We start from the raw sequence: 23,040 nt of genomic DNA, 5'->3' as shown, positions 1-23,040 counted from the left end.
CTAGAATCATAACACACAAAGATAAAATAAAGGTTATTCCCCTCTATAAAGAGAAATAACTTATAATTAGAAAAGACACCCAATTATTCTCTTCTATAAATAGAAACAACTAAACTAGAAAAGACTCCCAATTAGTATTAGGATCCTTCTGTAACTCTGGTATCCGTATCCTTTAATAATAAGCAAACATGATAATTACTAAAGACTAAACACATGGTAACTCACATCAACCATAACAAAGTTCAAACACATGTTGTGAGTGTGTTAGTTGGTTCATGGCAAATCCTGAATGTGCTTATTGAGTAGCTTTGAAGTGAGTGATGAGGAATGTGAGGGGAATGTATGAAAAATAGGAACAACACGTGTTATGGGAGGAGGGTTGAAGTGTTTTAAAAAATTTCTCATTTTTTGTTGTTATCATTTGTGCAAGTGTTTTTCGATGATACAAAAGATATATAACTACTTTGTAAAAAGATTTTTATAGTTAAGTTTTAATTTTCTCTTTCCTTCTTTAGTTAGTTAAATAATTATAATATGCAATATGAAAGATTAAAGAGAAAATAAAAGATACTCACATTTTTAGTTCGTCTAATCGCACAGGCTATGTCCAGTTCTTGACCAACCAGTCAAGTTCTACCAGGTGGACTTATACTGTGAAGTACACTTAATATTCTTTTATAAGCCACTTATATCTTAAAAAAAATATTATTTCCCAAGTTACTTCTAGCTCAACCAAGTATTATTTCAACAAGTCACCACTGACTTAACTTGAGTATTCTTTCAAATCCTAGCAATTTCTAGTTGATCCCATTCAAGTACTATTTTACCTAATCACTTCTGGCTCAACTAAGTATTCTTTTGACAAGCCACTCTGACTTATACAAACACAAAGTTTTGGTGATTAACACATCACGTACTTATCTCACTAGAGAGGATAGCGTATTTCGACGTATACAAGGTTTAAACTCTCTCACTATTTATTGGATTGAAAAAAAAATGTTCTTACAAATATTTAGGACTAGAGATTTTAGCAAAGTTTTGACACTTGAAAATTTTGGTTATGGTTTTTGTCCTTTTCTTCTAAAAGAGTCTATACATAATCTTTATAAGAGATGATTGTTGTAAATCATTCTCTGCTTGTTGAGTAGCTTTGAATTCACTTAGTAGCCTTCATCTTCCTTCTGCTATCGCTTATCGAGATATGACATAGAAATGCAATAAATACGTTCCATTCAACATTTATTGGTTTTCTCTTCTTTACACAACTTCTTTGATGGCTGGCAATACTTATTTTCTTATGTTGCATAACTTTTTACATCTTTGAGTTATAAAAGCGCACAACATACTAGGCATATAGTTTGGCAAGAGTTTACTTGCTTTCTGTTAGATAAAGTTGGCGAACATTTCTCGAAATCCCAAATATATTCTAATAGTGCTTTGAACTTGGGCATGAATCTCTTGATGACAAATGATAAAGATAATCTCTGCATCTTCAAACTTAAGCTTTAAAATATTCTTCGTGAGTGTCAGCTTGAAGTCTTAATTTGAAATTATTGTCTAATCTTTAATAACTTATTAGACGAAGTGGAACTTGGGATAGTGCTCTATCATCTCTAAGACAATGCACATGCATTCATGGTCTGCTTAATGTCTATCGAACATAGTTGCTTCATGTTTATCTAGCTATAAGATTGTTGTATTGTAAGCGCTCAATCAAAACATTTAGGGTGTTACATTTTAGCTCCAATAGAATGGTATCGTCTAGTCTTGTGTGTAGACATTCCGCCCAAGGTAGACATGTATAAAATAGTTTGAAGACACAAACTATGTAGAGAATGCTGATACCAGAAAATTACTTTCTATATATGTTTTACATTGTTTGAAGTTGTAATTTGTTGGAAAGCTAGTCTATAATCTATTGTGGTTCTTTATCTACTACCTAGGAAAAGTATATAGCACTCACATAAGGAGTGAAGGATGCATTGTGGTTTAAGGGGATGATATCAAAGCTAGATATTATGCAGGAGGGTGTGACTATACACTGTGATAGTCAAAGTGCAATCCATTTTGTTGATCATCAAATTTATCACAAGAAGACCAAACACATAAATATTAGACTACATTTTGTGACAAACATCATTGAGTCTAGAGAGGTTAGGATCATGAAAGTTGCCTTTGAGGAGAATCTTGAAGATGTATTTACCAAGCCCTTGCCAAGATCGATATTCAAGTAGTGTCTAAAGTGGATTAAGTTTTGTTTTAGAATAAATGAGGGTGATGCAAAAGCTCTTTCATGATTTGGAGTCAATGTGGAGAATTGTGATTATTGTCTCTCAAATCAAGTGTTTGATGAATAACATAGAAGTTTGTCTACTAAGGGAGCATTTAATAGTGTCAAGTTTGGACAGACCATTTGACATATATGTTATCGTCTAAGACATGTATTAATGATGTTTAGGCTTAATGATTTTTTGTTATTATATTTTTCTAGATTTTATATATAAATAACTTTATTTTTTATAAATGGTATATTGTATCTTGTGAACAGTCTCTATGTATAAAACCTTCCATTGAATAAAAAATACTTTCTTTCAATCTTGTTCTTGTGTTTCTTGCTTATTATTGTTATGAATCCAACATAAGTGATTCTTGCAATCTTGCATACCAACTAAATATTCTTCTACAGAGACCTGAACAATAATCATGTCACCTTTGATGCAAGGGGTAGGTAGTTGGCTCAAAGTGGGTGACACATGCATTATTCAGAGCTTGTGTACAAGTTTTTGTCTAAATAATACATGCAATAGATCTTGAAGTGATCTTTGATGTGTTATTTGCATGATATCTACGTGTAAAGAGAAATCCTATAGAAAAGGGCTTCAAAACCAATGACAAAAAATTCAATAAACCCCAAAACAAGAAGAAAAATAGAAAACAAAAAGCAAAAGAAAAAACTATAAAGAACAAAGTCCCAAATGACCCTTTCCAAGAACAAAAAAATGTGCAAAACCAAATAAGAAAGGACAAGAAAATGCATAGAAAACACGCAGAAAACGATTTCACCGTAAAGAAAGACTCGGTAGTAGAGTAGCAAGCACCACGTGTGCAGCCAACCAAGGCAAATGTTCTCCGCAACAAAGAACAAACACATAGGGATGGCAACAAGGTGGAGTGAATGTAAATAAAAATATTAATTTGTTTTACTTAAATAAAAATTAAAGCAAAGTAAACATGATATTATCAAGGATTCAATGTCAAAAGGATATGCATTTTCTTTTCTTCAATGTTAAATATCAAGAAATAAATTATAATTGTGTAAATATCAAATAAGATTACCAAATAACAATTGGAGAAAGATCAAATAATTATTAAAAATAGTAAAAAGATAAAATAAGTTGATTTGATCAAATTCAAGATTTCATTTCCTAAAATGAAATACACAGTTTAAACAAAATCATCCGAAGGAAAAATGTCTAATCAAGGTGATAAATGGGAAAATACCTTCAAGATTTGAGCAAACTTATTGAGTATTGAACGAGTCGAATCGTTAATAGAATATAAAAACTTTCTTTAGCAAAACAAATGGTTTTTAAATGAAATGAAACTAAGGGTAAAATAGAACAAAGAAGATAAGTTTTTTATGTTACCCAGAAAATTAAGGGTTTGCATTGGATACTTCAAATTGAGAGTCAAACATTCTAATGCAAAAAAAAAATATTAAACAATAAATAAAATTATTAAAAATGAGTATAAATAAAAAAATGTATGCCCTAAAAACTATTTGATTAAATGAAATTGAGGTATGTGTTTCTTGAAATGCATTATACCATTTGGAGAAAACCACGCAAAGGAAATAATGTGTAATTAAAGTTGTTAATAAAAAAAAAGTACCTTGTGGGTATTTATGAACTTTGTGGATTTTGAATAAGTTGAATAGTTAATAAAGAATAAAAATAATTTTATAGCGAAATAAAAAATAAGGACTAAAAAGAACATGAATATAAGTTTCTTAGATTAACTAATAAACCATGAATATTTGAGTAATTTAAAACAAAGATGGGTATGAGGAGAGTAAGACAAGTATGAACATGAGGATGAGATTTATATGGACATACTCATCTTCATTCTCATACTCAATTTAAACAATCATATATTACATGTATGTCTCGTACCTATTAAAATTTGGAAATTCTTCATCAAAATCGTGATAGGTTTAAATAATACCTAGAGAGACTATTTTATTTATCATCCATACAAACACCAAATATCACATTAAAAACCCTTATTAGTCATTATTAAATTAATTAATTTTAATATACCCTTATAAACACTCTTTATTTTATTTTTTATTATTTTAAATGTAATAAGAAAAAAAAAGTAAAACTCTATTGTAAAACAAATTAACAGCAAAAAATGAATTTATTAATTAATGACATTGAAAGATGGTGAGTGAAATGAATGAAAAACAATAGTTGGTCATTATTATTTCTCAAATTTTGTTCACATTGTTTATTAGCAACAAAGATAGTCATGTGTCTTTAATATATGGCACATAAAAAAAATAAGTTTACTAAAATTATAAAATGCTTTATATTTAGGATTAATTTTAAAAAAAAATACAAGGAGCTACATGGGATAGTACTTGACACCTTACAACTCAATAAGCTTTTAGTCTTTTAGTTTTAGTGTAGGTTTGAATTCATGAGTTTTAAACATTAATAGATGTTGATATAGTTGTCCGACTAATATAATTGATCTTAACTTCTCCAACCTTATTTGGTTATTTAGTTTAATTGTTTTACTTTGATTTTAATGTTTATTTGACATAGATAATCAAATCACAATTTCATAATTTTAATTATAATAAAAACTCTTTTATATATTAGGGTCTTGATAAAACATGGTACAACCTACACTAAACATATCTTTAAATAATGTATTTTCTCATCGAGAAATTAGGTTTAAATCAATTTTATGGATTATGCAATTTAATGCATAATTAAACTTATTGAACCGAGGGAAGAGTAAATTATATATAAAAGGTTAGTGAAGTCCATCTATGAATTCTTTTATAAATTTACATCACTATCTTATCATTATTTTTATTTTAATTTCTTTCCATTGTTATATGTTCCCTTATTCATAGATATCAATAACCTTGTGAGTAGTCTTATGAATTTTTTTTACGAAATTTGAATAATAAGCCATAATGTTAATAACTTAAATGAGAAGGAGGAGTACGAAGTGCACCATATATATACAACTTGAAAAGTCTCTCGAAATTTGGATTATCATTAATATAGATATCAACTACAAAAATTTTGATGCCAAAGAAAAAATCTTAACTTGGAAATTACCAATTAAAACTATCATTGACAACAATATTCCAAAAGTAAGTGATAGACAACAATCACTTCTTCAACTTTTGTTACATTATTCCAAACACTACTACTACTTATGATAGAGAATAAGCCGAATGATGAACCAAACTCTTTGTAACTCATTGAGATAATTATTCATTTTACTTTGATACTGAAAAAAAATTGAGATTTGGACCAAGTTCCTTGTATCATTACACTGAGGCCATGTGTCGAATCAAGTCAACCACACGTGTGCTGCAAAAAAAAAAAAGAACATTGAGATGGAAAGTAGGATATAAAAAACATTATCTTTATGCTTTGTATATTAAATAATGCACATTTGAGTGAATCATGTGTAGGGTACTTAGTTGTATGCAATTGCAAAAGATGAGATTCTTGAAGCTAGAGTAGCATAAAAAGTGATGAGCCAGCTTTGTAGCAATTTATGTTTAAACAATTGTGAGGTTGTTCCATCCAAAGTTTAAGTTGTTTTTATATATCTTAGTGTGGTTTGGATCATGCAGCTTATAGATTTTAAAGGGGAAAATATCACTTTGAAGGGCATAGAAGTGTGTTTTACCTGTAGCCCCATTCATTATCATACCAAGAGACAAGTTTCACAAAATTGTTGTTCAATGAAATTCCAGCCTTTGCATCAAAAATGCTTGACCTGCCAACATATAGATCACATGGTAAGATTATCTATCATAGTATAGAAAGTAAATCAAACATAACTTATTCTTACAAAACTGATATTATATGGTGTAAAATGACTTTATATTTAGTTAATATGAGAATTTTAATCTATTATTGTCACATCGAGACATATACATCTTAAATGTGTGACTATATATTTGTGAGACTCTGATAGCGTTCTGATAACAAATGAAACAATATACCTAACAAATCTCATTACGATAGATTTTGATGTCATATTAAAAAGTGAATTTAAGTTTAAGTCATCCTTACAAAATCAACTTATAAAGTGAGGATTATTCCATTTATATACTATAAATTAGTCTTATCTTTAGTCGATGTAGGATTCCAACAATAATAATGAAATGAAAATAACATGTTATTTCAATATAAACATAAGCCACCAATATTTATTTATTAACCCTTATAGCTAGATTATTCTAACTAAGTTAAAATCACACAGTTGACCATCTTAGATTTACATTCATCACCTGTTGTCACCAATAAAATCAGTAGACACAACATCATCTTCTGTGTATCCAAGAATTCCCTTCATACTTCCCTCAGATGCTTCCCTTTGAAGAAAAAATGAATATGAGATGAGGACTCGTTGAGTATATTGCATATAAAAATAGATTTTTCAAGATATAGTTTATTCTCACTTCATGGCAGCTTTTATTTCATCATAACTAGCTCCCTTCTCAAGTCTAACAGTCAAGTCAACAACTGAAACATCTACAGTTGGAACTCTGAAAGACATTCCTGTCAACTTATTATTAAGGGATGGCAACACCTTACCAACAGCCTGAACAATTCCAAAAGAGACATTGTTATTTTCAAGATAAATTTTATAGATACAAAATAATATACATATGAAGATTATACAGATTAGGAAATTAAGAGGAATATAGTTTAGTAAATATAACATACACAAAGATTATATAACATTGTTTGTATTCTATGATAGATACCTTAGCAGCTCCAGTACTGCTAGGAATGATGTTGCAAGAAGCAGCTCTACCACCTCTCCAATCCTTCATTGATGGTCCATCAACAGTTTTTTGAGTGGCTGTGTAGTATAGAAAAACAAGTTGTTTAAATAATGAATCATATGAAATCAAAAGGAATTCAAAAAATTATGCATTTACCAGTCATGGAATGAACTGTGCTCATGAGGCCTTCAACAATTCCAAATTTATCATTAATAACCTAAATATATTTGAACAATGACACTTAATTTAGATTTTGTTTGTGTGTATAATGAGAAACTTTATTTGCAACTTGAATAGACTATAAGAAATTACCTTTGCAAGTGGAGCAAGACAATTGGTAGTACAACTAGCATTGGAAACAATAGTAATGTCAGACTTGTATTCTTTTTCATTGACACCAACAACAAACATTGGAGCATCCTTGCTTGGTGCAGAAATAATAACCTTCTTTGCACCTCCCTGGTATCAAAGAATATGACCAAACAATTAGGAAAAACTACCAACATGAGAATTAAAATTCCACAATAAATTAACATGGTAGTTCATGAAATATTTTCTTGACAATAAAAGGGATTAAAGGAAAATTTAGAAATACCTAACTAAGATATACCTAATTAATTTTAAGTGAAATTGATTTTACAAAATCAATAATGATAGAGTTGTTTGAATAATATTTGTATACAGAACTAGTAATAAACCTTCAAGTGAGCAGCTGCTTTGTCTTTATCAGTGAAAACTCCAGTGGATTCAACAACAAAATCAGCTCCAGCCTCACCCCATGGAATTTCCTCTGGGTTCCTAATCAAATTAAAAGAAATAAAACCTATGAAATTGCTTCATTCTATATATATATTAGTAAAATTGAATTAATAAATAAATAAAATGAAACTATACCTGATTCCAAACACAGTGACAGAGCTACTACCAAAGAGAAGGGTTTTACTATCCTTCATCTTAATCTCACAGTTCTTGAATTGTCCATGAACAGTGTCATATTTGAACATGTAAGTCTGCAAGAAAGAATTTCATATTATTAATGGACAAAACTCATTAAATTACTAGAATTAAACAACATTAATTATATATATATATTAACTATGAGAAACATGTAGAATTAATAAAAAATTGATTTACCATATAATCAGTTGTGATGAAAGGATCATTAACAGCAACAAGTTCTACATCATCTCTTTGTAGGGCAACCCTTGCAACCAAACGACCAATTCTTCCAAATCCTTCATCATCACAAGAAAGTGTGCAACATTATGCATGTGATTAACTATTAACAAGCTACAAAATAAGCATCAATAGAATTTTCTTTGGCTTTTAATGTTGCCGAAAGATAAAGCACACATCTCTTTATCAATGGTTAAAAAATTCAGAGGTTGAGCAAATTTGACACATAAATCCAAAAGGGTTGTGAAAAATGGCGTTTTTGATGTACCATTGATGCCAATCTTGATCTTTGGAGCCATGATCTCTCTTCTGGTTTAGCTATAACACGAAAAAAAAGAGTGTAATAGAAGGCAATGAATGTGTTTTGAGAAGATGAAGTGACAATGGAAAAACATTCTCATAGCTATTATATATATAATGTAAGGAAAATTATGTGAAGCGAAATAGGTGTAAGTGTGTGTGTCATGCACCACAAAAATCCGTGGCTTTCGAAAGAAAGTTTCAAGAACTTACATCACTGAATCCTAATAACAACTTTCATGTAGAATCGGTATAAGTCAAATTTCCTTAAAACAACTAAGAGCTAAAATAAATAAAAGTCTAAAAGATAAACTTAACTACTCATAATGTATTTCAGACTTTGTGATAAAAATATATTCTTTCTTTGACTTAGTTTTTATTTTCTACTCAAAATTTCTCATATAAATGTAATTTATCACTAGTTTACTCTTTCTCTCTCCATTATGGTTATCAGAAAAAAATAATTTGTAAGATATTAAATAGTTGAAATTTATATTATTTGTATATTTTTAATGAATAATAGAATAATTCAAATTCATAAGATTTGTCAAAATAAGTAATAATTTTATTTTAAAAATTAGTAGTTAAAGTAGAAATTAAGTATCTATTTTCGGACACACATATAATAAAAAAATTTCGTTCCTCTTTTTTTTTCCTTATCTATTTTCTCACTAATCCATTTGTTTCTTCAATATTATAACCATGAATTCATATTTTTTAGAAAAACAAAAATATTTTCTATTTATGATTTTTGAAAATTTTAGTGTACTTAAGTTCTTTTTATTAAAAATATTTCTTATAAACGTATTATAATTAAATAAAATATATTTTTTAGGATTTAATTTTATCATATGAATCACGAGTAGATAAATTATTTACAATCTATATTATTTCTTTACACAAATATTTCAGGTCTATTAGGTTGGTCGTTGTCATGGTTAATAATCTGGATAAAAATTCTAGCATTTCTAACATCTTGAACATTTTAAATTTTTTTGTCACCAAGAAAAATATTTGTACCTAGAGAACATAATTCTTATTTATCATTGTACCTAAATATAGGCAAGAATAAAATGTTATTATTGTTGTTGTTATTGTTGAATTAAAATAATAATAATAATAATTAGTTTTACTAAATTAGATATTATTTTATATACTAACAAAATTATTGATATCTAAAGCAGTTTCTATTATTAATACAAATTTATAAATTAGTTTTTATTATTAATAAAAATTTATAAATTAGTTTCTATTATTAATAAAAAATTTATAAACTAGTTTTTAAATTGATATCAATTAGCTACCAAAGTTTTAGCTACCGACTTTAGAAACTAAATTAATGGGTAGCTAAAACCTTGGTAGCTAATTAAATATTAATTTAGAAACTAGTTTAAATATTTTATTAATAATAGAAATTAATTTAGATACCAATAATGTTTTTAGTCTCTAAAATAGTATATAATTTAGTCAATATAGTAACTAATTATTTTTTTGTCTCTAAAATTAGTTTCTATTTAATGATTTTCTTGTAGTGTGTCTAAAAATATTTAAAATTATGCTTAAAACATGTTATTTTTTCCTCTAGATTCTTAATTTTGACTGTATTTGATGATACAAATTGTTTTAGAGCATATGCTTTCTCATCATTTACAACTTTATCTTGTTTGAGCATTTCTCGGAAGGAAAGGTTTAAACTTTTGTTTGAGTTTTGAATATTGAGGAGATTCTCATGGGAGGGATCATTCTCATTTATGCCATCAAATGATGAGCATGATGATTCAATAGCAGAAAGAAAGCCCAATATAAGATTGGAATGTACCTTTTCATCTATGTCTTCCATCAGACATATATTTGTATGCTCATCTGAGCCAAAGTTTGACCTAGAGTCTGAATCTTGCCACATAGTTATCAACTCTTCTTCTTGAATCTGAGCTTTTTTTTTAGCTTCGGACACTCCAACCTCATGAGCCCTACCTTCTTGCACTCAAAGCAAATGATATCCTGCTTTGTCAAATGGAAAATGTCACAAACAATATCCTTATTTATAAAAATGATAGGATTTTTCTTGGTTATAGTTTCTAATCTCTCGTGTGAAAGGTGCCCCAATCTAAAGTGTCAGAAACTTGATTCTAAAATGTTTTCTATCATAACATTGTTACCAGAACCCCTACTACTTTCTTTTGAATCTTAACCATCAACAAGTACCTCTCCCCCCTACTTGTTTATCCAAACCAATCATCCTCATGGATTTCACATCTAGCAATTGATAGTTTTCAAACAAAAAACTTGCAAGACACTTATAATTTTGACACAAATAAGGTTAAAAATGAATTTTTGGAGAAACAATACATTTGACAAAATACGGGTAGGAGAGAAAGTTATTGTACTACAAATCTTGGCCAAATATTTTATATCCATTAGGTAGAGTTACACTAAGAGACTTAGTTTCATGAAAGGTATTAAATAATGTGAAGGCACAACACGTATGGGAGTTAGAAAGTTGATTAGAGGAGCAAGATAGAAAAATGCATATTTTACTTGAGAATATATCAAATAATGTACATAAATTGGTGCTAACTTAATTTTAAGTGTAGTTGCAAATTCGATTGTTGTTGCGAGCAAGTTTCTATATTGTTCTTTAGTGATAACTTGTTAAGAATTGCTTGAATTCACTTTTATTGGTTGGTCCTTATTCTCCTTACTCTTTTCTTGGATAATATTGTGCATTGTATAATTATTCTTGGAACCAAAGTTGAGATGATACATATTTTTCTTATAACATACATCAACATTGTGTCTATTATTTTCACAATGAGAACATGAGAACAAACATTTCTTGAGACATGTCTCCTTGTTATTGCCTTTGCATTTTCCAAAGTTCTTTCTCTTAGTGGTTTCAACAAACACTTTGGTTTCTTCAACAAACTTGGGTTGCCTTTTCTTTCATGTTGAATTATCATAGAAAAGAATTTGTTCATAGAAGGTAAAGGATCCATCAACAATATTTGAGATTTAACAATCTTAAAATAATCATTCAAACCATTCAAAAATTGAATAATTGTATCTTGGTGGTTGGAATTTCTTGTGTTCCTCATTGCTTAACAATTACATCAGAAAAAACAAGTGCAAGTAAGAATTAGCTTATAACATTCAAACTCCTCCCAAACCCTTTTAGCTTAGAAGTCATTGCTTGAAGTTATGAATTTTCTATTGAAGTTTTGAAACATAGATCAATTATTCTGGTGAGAATCGTTCCTTTATATCAAACTAGATGTCTAACAGTTCTCATGAAAATAACACTCTCTTCTATTGATGGAGAAAATGAAATTCATGATCCATGAGTGCATTAAAGTTTTACATCTTTCTTACGAAAAATTGTGTGAATCAATAACTAGTGGTACCAAAAGAGTTCCATAAACAATTTTATATTTATTTTTCATAACCAAAGTTCAACAAATTATATTGGAGATCCCACATCGACTAGAGATTAGGACATTTCATCGTATATAAGTGGGTGCAACCCTCACCCTATGAGCCGGTTTTATGGGGTTGAGTTAGGCTTAAAAACTCACTTCTTAACATGGTATCAGAGCCATTTTCGAGCCTATCCTAGCGAGTGTTTATTGGGTTTATCAGGTCACCATTATCGGACCACCCATAACATATATCTCCACGCACGAGTTGGTAGTCTCGGCGTGAGGGGGGTGTGTTGGAGATCCCACATCGACTAGACTTAAAAACCCAGTTCTTCACAAATTATTCTAGTCGAAGACTAGTTCAAGTGTCACAAAACGCTATGAAGACCTTTACTTGAATAAACATAATAATGACTTGTCGGATCTTGAGAAAGATCAAGTATAGTAATCACACCACTCCTTTTGATCTTAAGTTATTATTTTTTGAATTTCTCATCATTAGAGTTTCACAACGGAGCTCACAAATAAAGGGGCTTTAGATACCATAAAAAGAAACATTGAAACGTATTTTTGTAATGAAAAAAAATATATAAAATGATTATTTTATACACAAAATAAAGAAAACACAACAAACTAAAAAAAAACATGACATAATTAATTTCATAACCGTGTAATGAACTTTCTCGTATGTTAGTTGTTACACTAAATAGATAATTAAAATTTATTGATGTTGTGATGGATGAATCCTCTAATAGAAAATATTTTTAAATTTAATGATTTTTTTTAAAATGATTTAATTCAATGAAGGATAGATTAAGTTGGATTGAATATAATAAAACAATAGAGAAGAGAAACTCAACCTAATTTAATCTATCCAATTCATTACTATACCGTCCAAATCATTCTATCACCATGACTTTATGAGCATTTATACATGGAACAAACAACAAATGTGATTATATCTTGTTATAATTATGAAGTTAAAAGTTGATATTACACACTTTTAATTAGAATTAGAAAAAAAAATTAAAATGTCTTGTTTTTCAAAATATATACAAGACTATATATATAATTAACAAATTTTATATATATTATTATAATGAAAATTAAGTGCTAAGCATTAAAAATAAATTTGTAATAAAATATATGAAAAACATAGTAACAAAAATAATTTACTTTTCATTAATTTTTATAATTATATAATAAAAAAATCAATTTTTTCATAAAAGCTAAACAGTTGGTTAACAAATATTAGCATGAAAAAGGTAAAAACGATAGAAAATGTGTACACGAAAAAAAATTATAAAAATAAATTCTCATCATAATAAAAATAATATTATACTTAAAAAATTAAGGATAAATAGTCTGTTCATAAAAACAAATATTAATATATTTTATTTTTATTATAATAAAAAACACTATAGTTATATTAAAAAAATTAATTTCGTTAATTTTGTTAAATGAGTAAGGTAATTGAACACATTTTTTGTTTTTAATAATTATAGTGTGTGTTTATTAATGGAAAGATCAACATTAATATGGAATTAATCTTAAAAAAAATTGTAAATTTAAAATTTTTAGTAATTATTTTGAAAGTTAATCGAGGTTAATTTTCTCTTTAATAAACATATTTAACAACTACTGAAGACAAAATATATATTCAATTCCTAATCATCAACAAAGTTCAAACAAAATTAATGGAATTAATTTTTTATTATTAAGATTGTGATTGTTTTTGTTATACTAAAACAAAATATAACAATGCTTATTGTATTAAACCGATTACTTATCCAAAACTTAATTATTATAATAAAAATATTAAGACATTTATATTAAAATTTAAAAAAGTATATATATATATAGTAGTTATATTTTATTAATTTTTATATTATTTATAATTATTCATTACAGTAACTAATAAAATGAATTATTTTTATAAAGAAAAAAAAATAGTAAAAGAGAATGTACACAAAAGAAAGACCACTTACAAAACATGTATCATTCCAAATAGTTTTACATGATTATCTAATAAAGTTTTACTACTTTGCCACAAATATTGTCGTATTCCTTAATATAGTACAGTGATGAAGTAAATTCATATTAGATATTTATAAAAAATATTTTTTTTATTTCATAATCTTAATTTACTAAATTTCACGTAAGTACAGATAGTATTGTAATGAGTTCTCATTTTTTCTTACTAGTATGAACATTTTCAATCTAATGGTAATCTCTTCTCTCAAATTAATAATATCAAAACTATTAATAACATATGTCATTCATGAACATGAAATGTCATTTGTAAACTAACATGACCATCATTTTTTTCGAAAAGATTATATTAATTTATTTTTAAAAAAAATTGGACCAAATTCAACGTGAAAAATAGTAAAATTAAAAAATATGATCACAATAATAATGATAGGGGAACTTTTTCCCACAAATGATTTAGACATTTTTTGGGTAAGAACAACAGAAACACATATTCAACACACTATATTTTCACCTTCCTCAAACAAGGCGTATAATACGTTATATGATACATAATGTACAAGTACAACTGATTCTCTTCAATTTTTTATCTTCCTACATGGCCACAACTTCCTGCACACTATAAATACTTTGGCTCACTCTTTTTTATTCTAGAAGGGATATTCCCAAATATAGATTTACATTTCAAAGTCATTCTGAAATAGAAAGGGGTGAGCAGAGATTTTTAAAGTGTGCAGAAAGAAATACCCTTCCTGCAACCATGGTTACGTCTGGTATAGTCATGGTTACAGAACAGTCAACAGAGATTCCACCTAACAAATAAGCCCAGAATGTGACAGATTTATGAACCTGTCCAGACCCCACTGGGTCAGAGTGGTGGCTCCCATGCCCTCAAAGTGCTTCCAATACTGAGACGGTATGAAGATGGTTTCAAGTTTTAACAATGATAAACAGCCTATACCATCTCTTTGCATCATATGAGAGGTTCAATATCTGGATTCAAATTCAACCTCCATATGGTTTCCCTACCCCAGGAATTCAAGGGGAGGAGGAATGTGTGGGCAATTACCTCAAGATTTGTGATAATAGCCGAGTTAATCCAGTGAAGATCACAGCATATTTATAGAGCTCAACGTCTAAGAGTTAACCATCAACAAGAAGATAACGATGGAATAATTGTCCTTAATTGCGAACATTGTGCATAACAAAGTAAACTAAGCAAATTCGTTCTAGCTTTTGGCTAATATTAATTAAAGAAACTCCATAGACAATCACTAAAACGTATCTTATGGAAATTGTTTTTTTAATCTGAAATCTTAATCATATCGAAGAACAAAAAGCTGGTCTCTTGTACAAAAATTAATTAACAATGAACTCCTACTTCAAGGGCCGTACAGAAAAAAGAATCGACTGGAGACTGCATGATTGGTGACCCTAATGCTAAAAGAATTGATGACTAGATTTTATATGGAGAGAAATAGTACATCATAATACACAAGGAAAAGAGGAACAGAGGGGCTTCCAACTGCAGTGTGAATAAGGTGAAAGGATCTCTCACTAGCTCAACTAATCCGCTCTCAAACAACTCTATCTTACAACAAGAACTGACAGGTGGAGGGAACATGGAACCGGTCAACAACGAGGACAGCAGGACCTTGTCAACCATCCAAACAAATCTTATGATATAATCACATACATACCCCCTGGGCAGGCATATACCGGTGCTAGCAGAACACCGAACTTAAGATAATTTCAATGATGAGGGAAAGGTTTTTTCACAGATCATCCTCTTAATTTCTGGTATATCCTACTCAATATGAGAACTCGTGACCTCGAAGGGAAATATATTTCTTGACCCAGATGGCAATGTCCTCAGCACAAACCTGGGCCTGAGGGCTTTTGATAAGTATGTCAAGTGTTGCAAACTCATGGACTGCATCTTTATACTCATAAACAGGTGCATCAACATTCACCTTCCTAAGCTCCTCTGAATATGCAATGGCACGGTCTCTCATCCAGTCGTGTTCTGCCACCACTGTCAATGTTGGAGGTCTCAGCTTTAAAGGAGGACCCTGGCCTGGGATAAGGGGATTGGCAGCTGGATGGTCTAGGCTAAACTCCCCCTCAGGTAGAAATAGTTTCCATGCTAGCATACACATGGCCTTGTCATAAAAGTAAGAGTTTGCCAACTTTATTTCAGAATGAGTGGGCACACTTCCAATAAAAAATGGATACATCAGGACCTGTGCCACCACCTTGACAGGGTCCAGAAGTTTACCTGCTTCTACAGCTTTCCGAGACACATAGTCTGCAATATTTGCACCACAACTCGCACCAAGAAGTACACATCTGATACCAAAGAAATATAAATAAAAGGTTAAGCACTGAATAAGTGGTTCACCTAACTCCCGACAAAAAAAATTGCGTAACATACAACACAGCAGCTTATCTACAAACCAAGTTACCCTTAAACTTTCTTTCTCTTTTTCTTTTTTTTAGATTTCAAACAAGATCAGTTATGTAGAGGCACGGCATTCCAAAATTGCCTCCATGTCCAAAGGAGGTAGATCAAATCTTTCCAAAAGCAATCACTTAGATGCCGAATGCCTCCTAACATATGCTCTAAAAAGTAATTTACTATTTGAAAATTTCCATTTTCAAGAAAAATTTAAATATAAAATATTAACAATATGAAATAAATAGAATAAGATTGATTTCCAAACTAAGTTCCATGGTAAGTATTGAAGTTGTTAAAGAAAGACAAGACAGCAATAAATCTTAATGCAGGTTTTGTAGAGATAAACAGAAAAGATTCAACAAGATCAGAAATTAAACCAAGATAAACATAATTCTAAAACAGAGCATTAAAAGGAACCGAGAAAGGCATGACACAAAAATGGTTAACAGAGACAGCTACAAATGAGAAAATGGAAGTTTCATGGGAACTGTGAAGCCATTATTATAATAGGCTTCGTTATAAGCACATGTAGTTTAATCAATATACTATTGGTTGATTGTAATGGTAAGTGTTAGCTCTAAGTTCATATATTGGAATACACTGGCATCACCAAAGTTGAGACAAATTCCTGTACATTTCAAATATGTAACACAAAAAATTCTAAACGCAACAGAAATTCCAAAGAGATGGATGGATGCTATTATACATATACATATATAGGCAATGACAATAGAAAAAACTAGCAGATAAAATGGAACGAAAATTTAGAAATAAAAAAGCTGAAATCTGATACTGGCAATATAGAAAAGATATCTTCAGACCAAGACCAAAGAAAGGTCAAATCCAAAGAGAAAAAAGGTTCACATAAACTAGTGTTTCAGAACCTTAGGTCCACCAGTCTTTTTTCCTTTATCATCAAAACCCTCTAATTTCCACCAGGATGGTCTGTGCTACCATCGAGTGACAACCACCAGAAGAATATTCTTCAGGACATCATCCCCTTACCTCCTCTCTCTCTCTCTCTCTCTCAATGCCATTTGTGCTTTTCCGCACATCTAGGATGATATGTTATAAGAACTGGGTTAATTAGCTACAGACATTATCTAAAAGTGAATGAACTCATGTTATCGAACATGATTTCTTTAGATAAGATGCAAAATGAAGGTTACTCCTACAGAGAAGAATCAGCTTATCTAGAATGTTAAGTTAAAAGAACCAGGATAATTAGCTACTGACACAATCTAAAAGTGAATGAAATCATGCCATCAAATATAATGTCTTAGATAAGATGAAAAATGAAGCTCACTCCTTCTATTTACAGAAACCAATACCAATTTGGAAAGTGAAATGGGTAACTGTGTTATCCTACCAAGCAAAGAGTGGCAAAAGAACTATATACACAAGTAAGAAATTTCATTTGATTAGAACCTAAATAATTAAATAAACAAGAAAGGAGAAAAGACAAGATAATGTGATGATTTTTGAAAACTATATCTACTAGAACAATATACCATAACTCATGCACCCCAAGAAAGGAATTTCATCACATAAAAGAGACTGTTCTCTCTAGTCTCTACAACAACTGAGAATCCCAAACCACATATATGCATAGATCTATACTTTTGGCAGATGAAGATGCATCCAAATGAAATTTATTCAAGAATAACTCTAAAGACATCTTCCCTAAAATGACTCTAAATCAAACAAGTGAAACAAAGTGAAAGAATAACTCTAAAGACATCTTCCTAGACAGCACTAAGATTCTGTTTAGATAAATTTTTCCATAAACATTTAAAACAGAAAATAAAAAGGGAAAACAAATCAAACTTTTCTCATGTTAAAATCAGCTTATGCCCGCAACTTTTGGAGAAGTTAGATAAAAGAGTTTATAGGAGAAACTCAATTCATTTACCTTTTTCTAATTTTATCTTCTATACATACATATTATGGAATAACTTTTATCTAAACTGGACCAAAGTCAGTATCGAGTTCATTTGCGATAAACATCAGATTAACAATCCCAACCAAAACATGTTGCCATCAAACTGAAAACCCCACTGCTACTCAACCTGTCACCTCCTCCCTAACTCATAGATGCCTTGATCAAATTGATACACTGCTCTACACTCTCTAATCACTATCAACACTTGAAAAAGACAATGAAGACAACAAAAACACCACACCCTTCATTTCAATCACAACAAGAATCATCATATTCGTATCAGTATCACCCCCAATCTGAAACTTCAAAATGTACAAACAGATAAATCTACAAAATTAATGTGGAAATAAATCAAACGAGAGGAGATAACAGAAAAGTGAGTTCCAACCTTGATGGATTTCCATGAGCAGCTAACCAAGGCTCAACCATTGAGGCTCCAAAAGAATCAACAATATGCTTGTGATGACCCTCCAATTTCCTCCCTCCCAACGACTTACTACACTCCGCCAAATTCGCCTGCTTCGCCAGCCAATTCAGCACCTTCAACCCGTCCTCAAACGCCGCCGGGAACCGATTCTCCGGCGCCAACCGATACCCGACCGCCACCACCACCGCGTCGCAGACCTTCGCGATCCTCCGGCAGAACAAATCGTTCGCCACCGAATCATTGCTCCCGCTCACCCATCCCCCACCGTGGAACTGTAACACCACCGGCAACTTTTTCCGGCAACCATCCACCGACGGCGAGTACCCCCGGTACTCTCCGAGACTGCTCCGCCGCGTCTCCTCCCGCGGCGTAAACACCAAGGGGTCGTAGCTGTTGCGCCTCACCGCGCGCGACGACGCCGTTTCGAGTCTCACCCCGGATCCAGGTTCCGATTTCGAGATAGGTTTGGTCTTGGGTTCGGGCGACAGTGCGGAATCCGGAAGAAAGATTCGGACGGAGAGGGAGGTCAGGGGATCGATGTGGATGTCTTTGGTGGCGACGCCGTCGGAGAAGGAAGGGTTGGCGGCGGCGACGGCTTCGTCGGGTCGGGTCGTAACACCGAACAGGTTGGATTCTTCGGGCGGGGCTTGGATCCGGTTCTGCAAACGGTTCTTTAGGAGAAACTTAAAGAAGACGCTGTAGAGTTTCACGGCCACGGTCGGCATCGCTGGTAAAATTAAAGACTCAGGGGTTTGCATAAACCGAATAACCGTTAATTAGGATAATTCCATGGCTTAATTTGAACCCAAATAGGTTAATTAAGCTTGAAATCACATGAGATTAGGGTTTTTTCGTTTTGTTTTGGGTTTGGAAGTTTGAATTGAATGGTTCTGATTTGAAGCTTGGGTTTGAAAATGGTGGCGAAGGGAAGAGCGAGGAAGAAGAGAAGAAAAGACGAAGACAGCACGCAAAGGCAAAGAGAAAAACAAATGCGATTTGAAATTTTCTTTTTCTTTTCTTATTTTTTAAATAAAATAGTCTTCGCCTTTTTTCATAAACAAGCTATTAATGTATGGGAATAATTCAATAATTTATTAATTTATAATATTTTTAAATTGTCGGTTTATAATTTTATATTTCGTTATTAACTTTGTGCATTCCCATATAAAATATTATTTTTTAAAGGAAAATATATTAAATTTAAATATGAAAACGTAAAACAAATCATATATTAAAGAAAAAATTTCAATTTTCGCTGATTCTGTGTTTGAATTGATTTCAATCTTAACTTTGAACTGATTTCAATATCAAATTGAATTGATTATGTTTGTGATTCCCAAGTTATTGAAAGAATAAATTAATAAAAATATTTTTCTTGGTTAATAATAATAAATATTCATTATTGATTTTCAATTTGATATTTATAGTTTTTTATATTGATGACTCAAATTAAATTATTTTCTTTAAACTAAATTAAATACTGTTGATGTCTTTTTATCTTCAAAATATACATGATTTATTTTTAACCCGTAAATATTAAAAATAGGATAAGTGTATTTTTGAAAATGGAAAGTATGATTTGAAATTTAAAATTATTTACATTTAAAAAATTACTTTTCTTTGTCAGACAGTGATAAATGATAATTATTAACTTTATAATAACATGTTTCCACTTTTCAATTATTAATTAATTATTAATGGTTGATTTTTGTTTAATTTTTGTTATGTTTGTTAATGTAATTACTTATTTAATGTATAAAATAACCTTAGTTTTATAAGAGAATTGTTTATCTAAATCTTCTTTACTTTATTTTTCTATAAAAAAAAATAATTTAAGTTTATCCATAAATATTAGATCTAAAATAATGTTATCCTTAAAAATGAAAATTATGATTCAAAAATTAAAATAGAGTTCAATTTTTAAAACAAAAAATCATTTTCACTGCCTAGTATTAGTAAATGTTGTTTATTAATTTTTCAATGTCATGTTCACTTTTAATTATCAATGTTTTAATGTTTTTGTGTTTATTGATTAATTAATTTAATATACATATATATATATATATATGTATACATAATTACTTTAATTTGGGAGAAAATTGTTTATCCTAAACCTATTTACTTTTATATATTAAGATAAGATGTTCTTGAAAAAACAAATCAATCCAAAATTTTATATTTTTATTGGCTAATGATAATAAATGTCAATGTTAATATTTGTTTCTATTAGAGAAATGGACCTAGAGAACTATTGATAAGTTTCATCTTCCTCCTTTCTATAGGACGATTGGGTTATACTTCAGCTTCCTCTTCCAAGCCTCTCGCTATTCTCTCGGTCTCAGTTGCTTGATCACTCGGTCTTCTGGAGAATACCGAATGGGGGATACCTGCAGAAGGCACTCTGACACTAAAGTTAACAAAAGGGGTTTGACACTCGGTTGTCAGAGCACAGTAATAAATGACGTACTTACTTCTTGGAATGTGCACTATTTATATTATTTTAATGGGTTTACCTTGTTGGATCGGATTAGTGAGGTGGATTGTGCTTAAAAGTGTATTATCTAATTCTTAATGATGGTTTACCTTTACTGACCTTGATTGAGCGTAATTTGATCAAAGGTATCGGTCGGCCCACACGGGCGTGTGTTGTTTGGTCGGCTCGACTGTGGGAGTCAAACCATGGAATTGACTGTTAGGTGCAGACGCAGGATGTCACACACCAAGCGAAAGGCCTGGATTGACGCCAGGTATTCGGGTGAAGTTGGGTAGGCGCCACGTTAAGCGTCTGAAGGACACCCATCGTGAAGTTATCAAAATGAAGAGAAACATGTAAGTCCGAAAAAAGACACGAATACATGTAGAAAAAAGGGGGGCCGGTACCAGACCGACCTATACCCACGTTTTCTGTCGGCAAGCAGGGCTCGACACTAAAGAAACTCGGACGTGCATCCACCTTCAGAATCGGGTACCTCCCCAAAAACTTGGCGACAGATTCCTCGGTCGAGAAAGTAGAGGTGATCCCAGTCACCTTAGGATCTGCCCAACCAAACTCCACTCGAGAGATGACTTGCTTAGGGGAGTCCGACAGGTCGACAGCATTGACTGGATCGTCTCCCCTGACCACCTCTACAGGGTGCGGCACATGAACCGCACCAACCGATAGGAATCGGTCGTAAAGGAACCGCAAGACAGAGATAGAGATGAAGACGAAGAAGAAGGGCGCACAGGAAAAGGAGAAGGGGGAGCGGAAGAAAAAGAAGTAGGTCGAGACAAAGAAGACATCACTAACCTTATAGAAATTCGAAATACTGAAACACAACAAAAAGACGAGGGAACACTCGGGTCTCAGAGCAAATATAAAAAAAGATAGCACAGTATCTCAACACTGTTGGGACTACTATTTATAGCCTCCAAAGGCCTTAGGAGACGAAGCATCACAAGGATCTCAACTATTAGATCTCCTAGATCCAACGGCTCCCAATGCTTCGCGTCCAAAAAACCCTTCATTAATGCGGGTCACATCACGCGCGCAGGCGCTGCCTGAAGTCACGTCAGGCCTCGGGAACTCCAACAGTCACATTAAACTTAGAAGACCGACCGACACTCAACATTCAAAACTCTTCGGATCAATTTATCCTCGAGTCTGGGGGGCAAGTGTACTGGTATGAACAGAACGGTCAATACCATGGCTCGGCTCCCACAGCCGGGTCGACCGACGACACACACCCGTGTGGCCCGACTGATACCTTCGGTCCAATTATGCTCAATCAATGTTAGTAAAGCTAAACCATCATTAAAAATTAGGTAATACACCTCTAAGCTCGATCCACCTCACTAATCCGACCCAACAAGGTAAGCCCATTAAAATAATATACCACACATTTCAATAAGTAGGTACGTCATTTATTACTGTGCTCTGACAACCAAGTGTCAAACCCCCTTTTGCTGACTTGAGCGTCAGAGTACCTTCTGCAGGTACCCCCATTCGATATTCTCCAGAAGACCGAGTGATCGAGCAGTTGAGATCGAGGGAATAACGACAGACTTGAAAGAGAAAGCTGAAGTATAGCCCAACCATCCAATAGAAAAAAGGAAAACGAAACTCATCAATAATTCTCCTATCTCCATATTTTGAACAATATTCTTCATTTCATTCAACTTTTACATAATAGTCGTACACACAAATTCATAACTCACGTTTTCATCTTCTCCGATTTTTAGTTATATTGTATGAATTTCATCCATCTAAATTATTTTATCATAAGATAAATATTTAAAAAT

At 31.3% G+C, this 23,040-nt stretch overlaps 2 protein-coding genes across 2 annotated transcripts; both read right to left on the bottom strand.

The window, feature by feature from the left end:
* Positions 1-5,275: 5,275 nt before the first annotated feature.
* On the bottom strand, positions 5,276-8,606 carry LOC137836414 (glyceraldehyde-3-phosphate dehydrogenase, cytosolic-like). The gene is made up of 11 exons (XM_068645134.1): positions 8,493-8,606; positions 8,183-8,283; positions 7,943-8,058; positions 7,747-7,846; positions 7,361-7,507; positions 7,205-7,265; positions 7,028-7,125; positions 6,719-6,861; positions 6,548-6,631; positions 5,941-6,030; positions 5,276-5,615 (listed from the first exon to the last, which is right to left on the bottom strand). The coding sequence occupies exons 1-11, from the start codon at positions 8,521-8,523 to the stop codon at positions 5,573-5,575; spliced, it is 1,014 nt and encodes a 337-aa protein (XP_068501235.1). The 5' UTR covers positions 8,524-8,606; the 3' UTR covers positions 5,276-5,572.
* Positions 8,607-15,218: 6,612 nt separating this feature from the next.
* LOC137837146 (probable carboxylesterase 11) lies at positions 15,219-19,802 on the bottom strand. Its single transcript, XM_068646023.1, has 2 exons — positions 18,721-19,802; positions 15,219-16,281 (listed from the first exon to the last, which is right to left on the bottom strand). Exons 1-2 carry the CDS (start codon positions 19,515-19,517, stop codon positions 15,744-15,746), a joined length of 1,335 nt encoding a protein of 444 aa, XP_068502124.1. The 5' UTR covers positions 19,518-19,802; the 3' UTR covers positions 15,219-15,743.
* Between the last annotated feature and the right edge of the window lie 3,238 nt (positions 19,803-23,040).

This window comes from Phaseolus vulgaris, chromosome 4 (genome assembly GCF_000499845.2).
Source record: "Phaseolus vulgaris cultivar G19833 chromosome 4, P. vulgaris v2.0, whole genome shotgun sequence".
In the NCBI taxonomy this organism is placed as follows: Eukaryota; Viridiplantae; Streptophyta; class Magnoliopsida; order Fabales; family Fabaceae; genus Phaseolus; species Phaseolus vulgaris.
The sequence above is the reverse complement of the archived record's forward strand: the minus strand, read 5'-3'. Positions and strand labels throughout refer to the sequence as shown.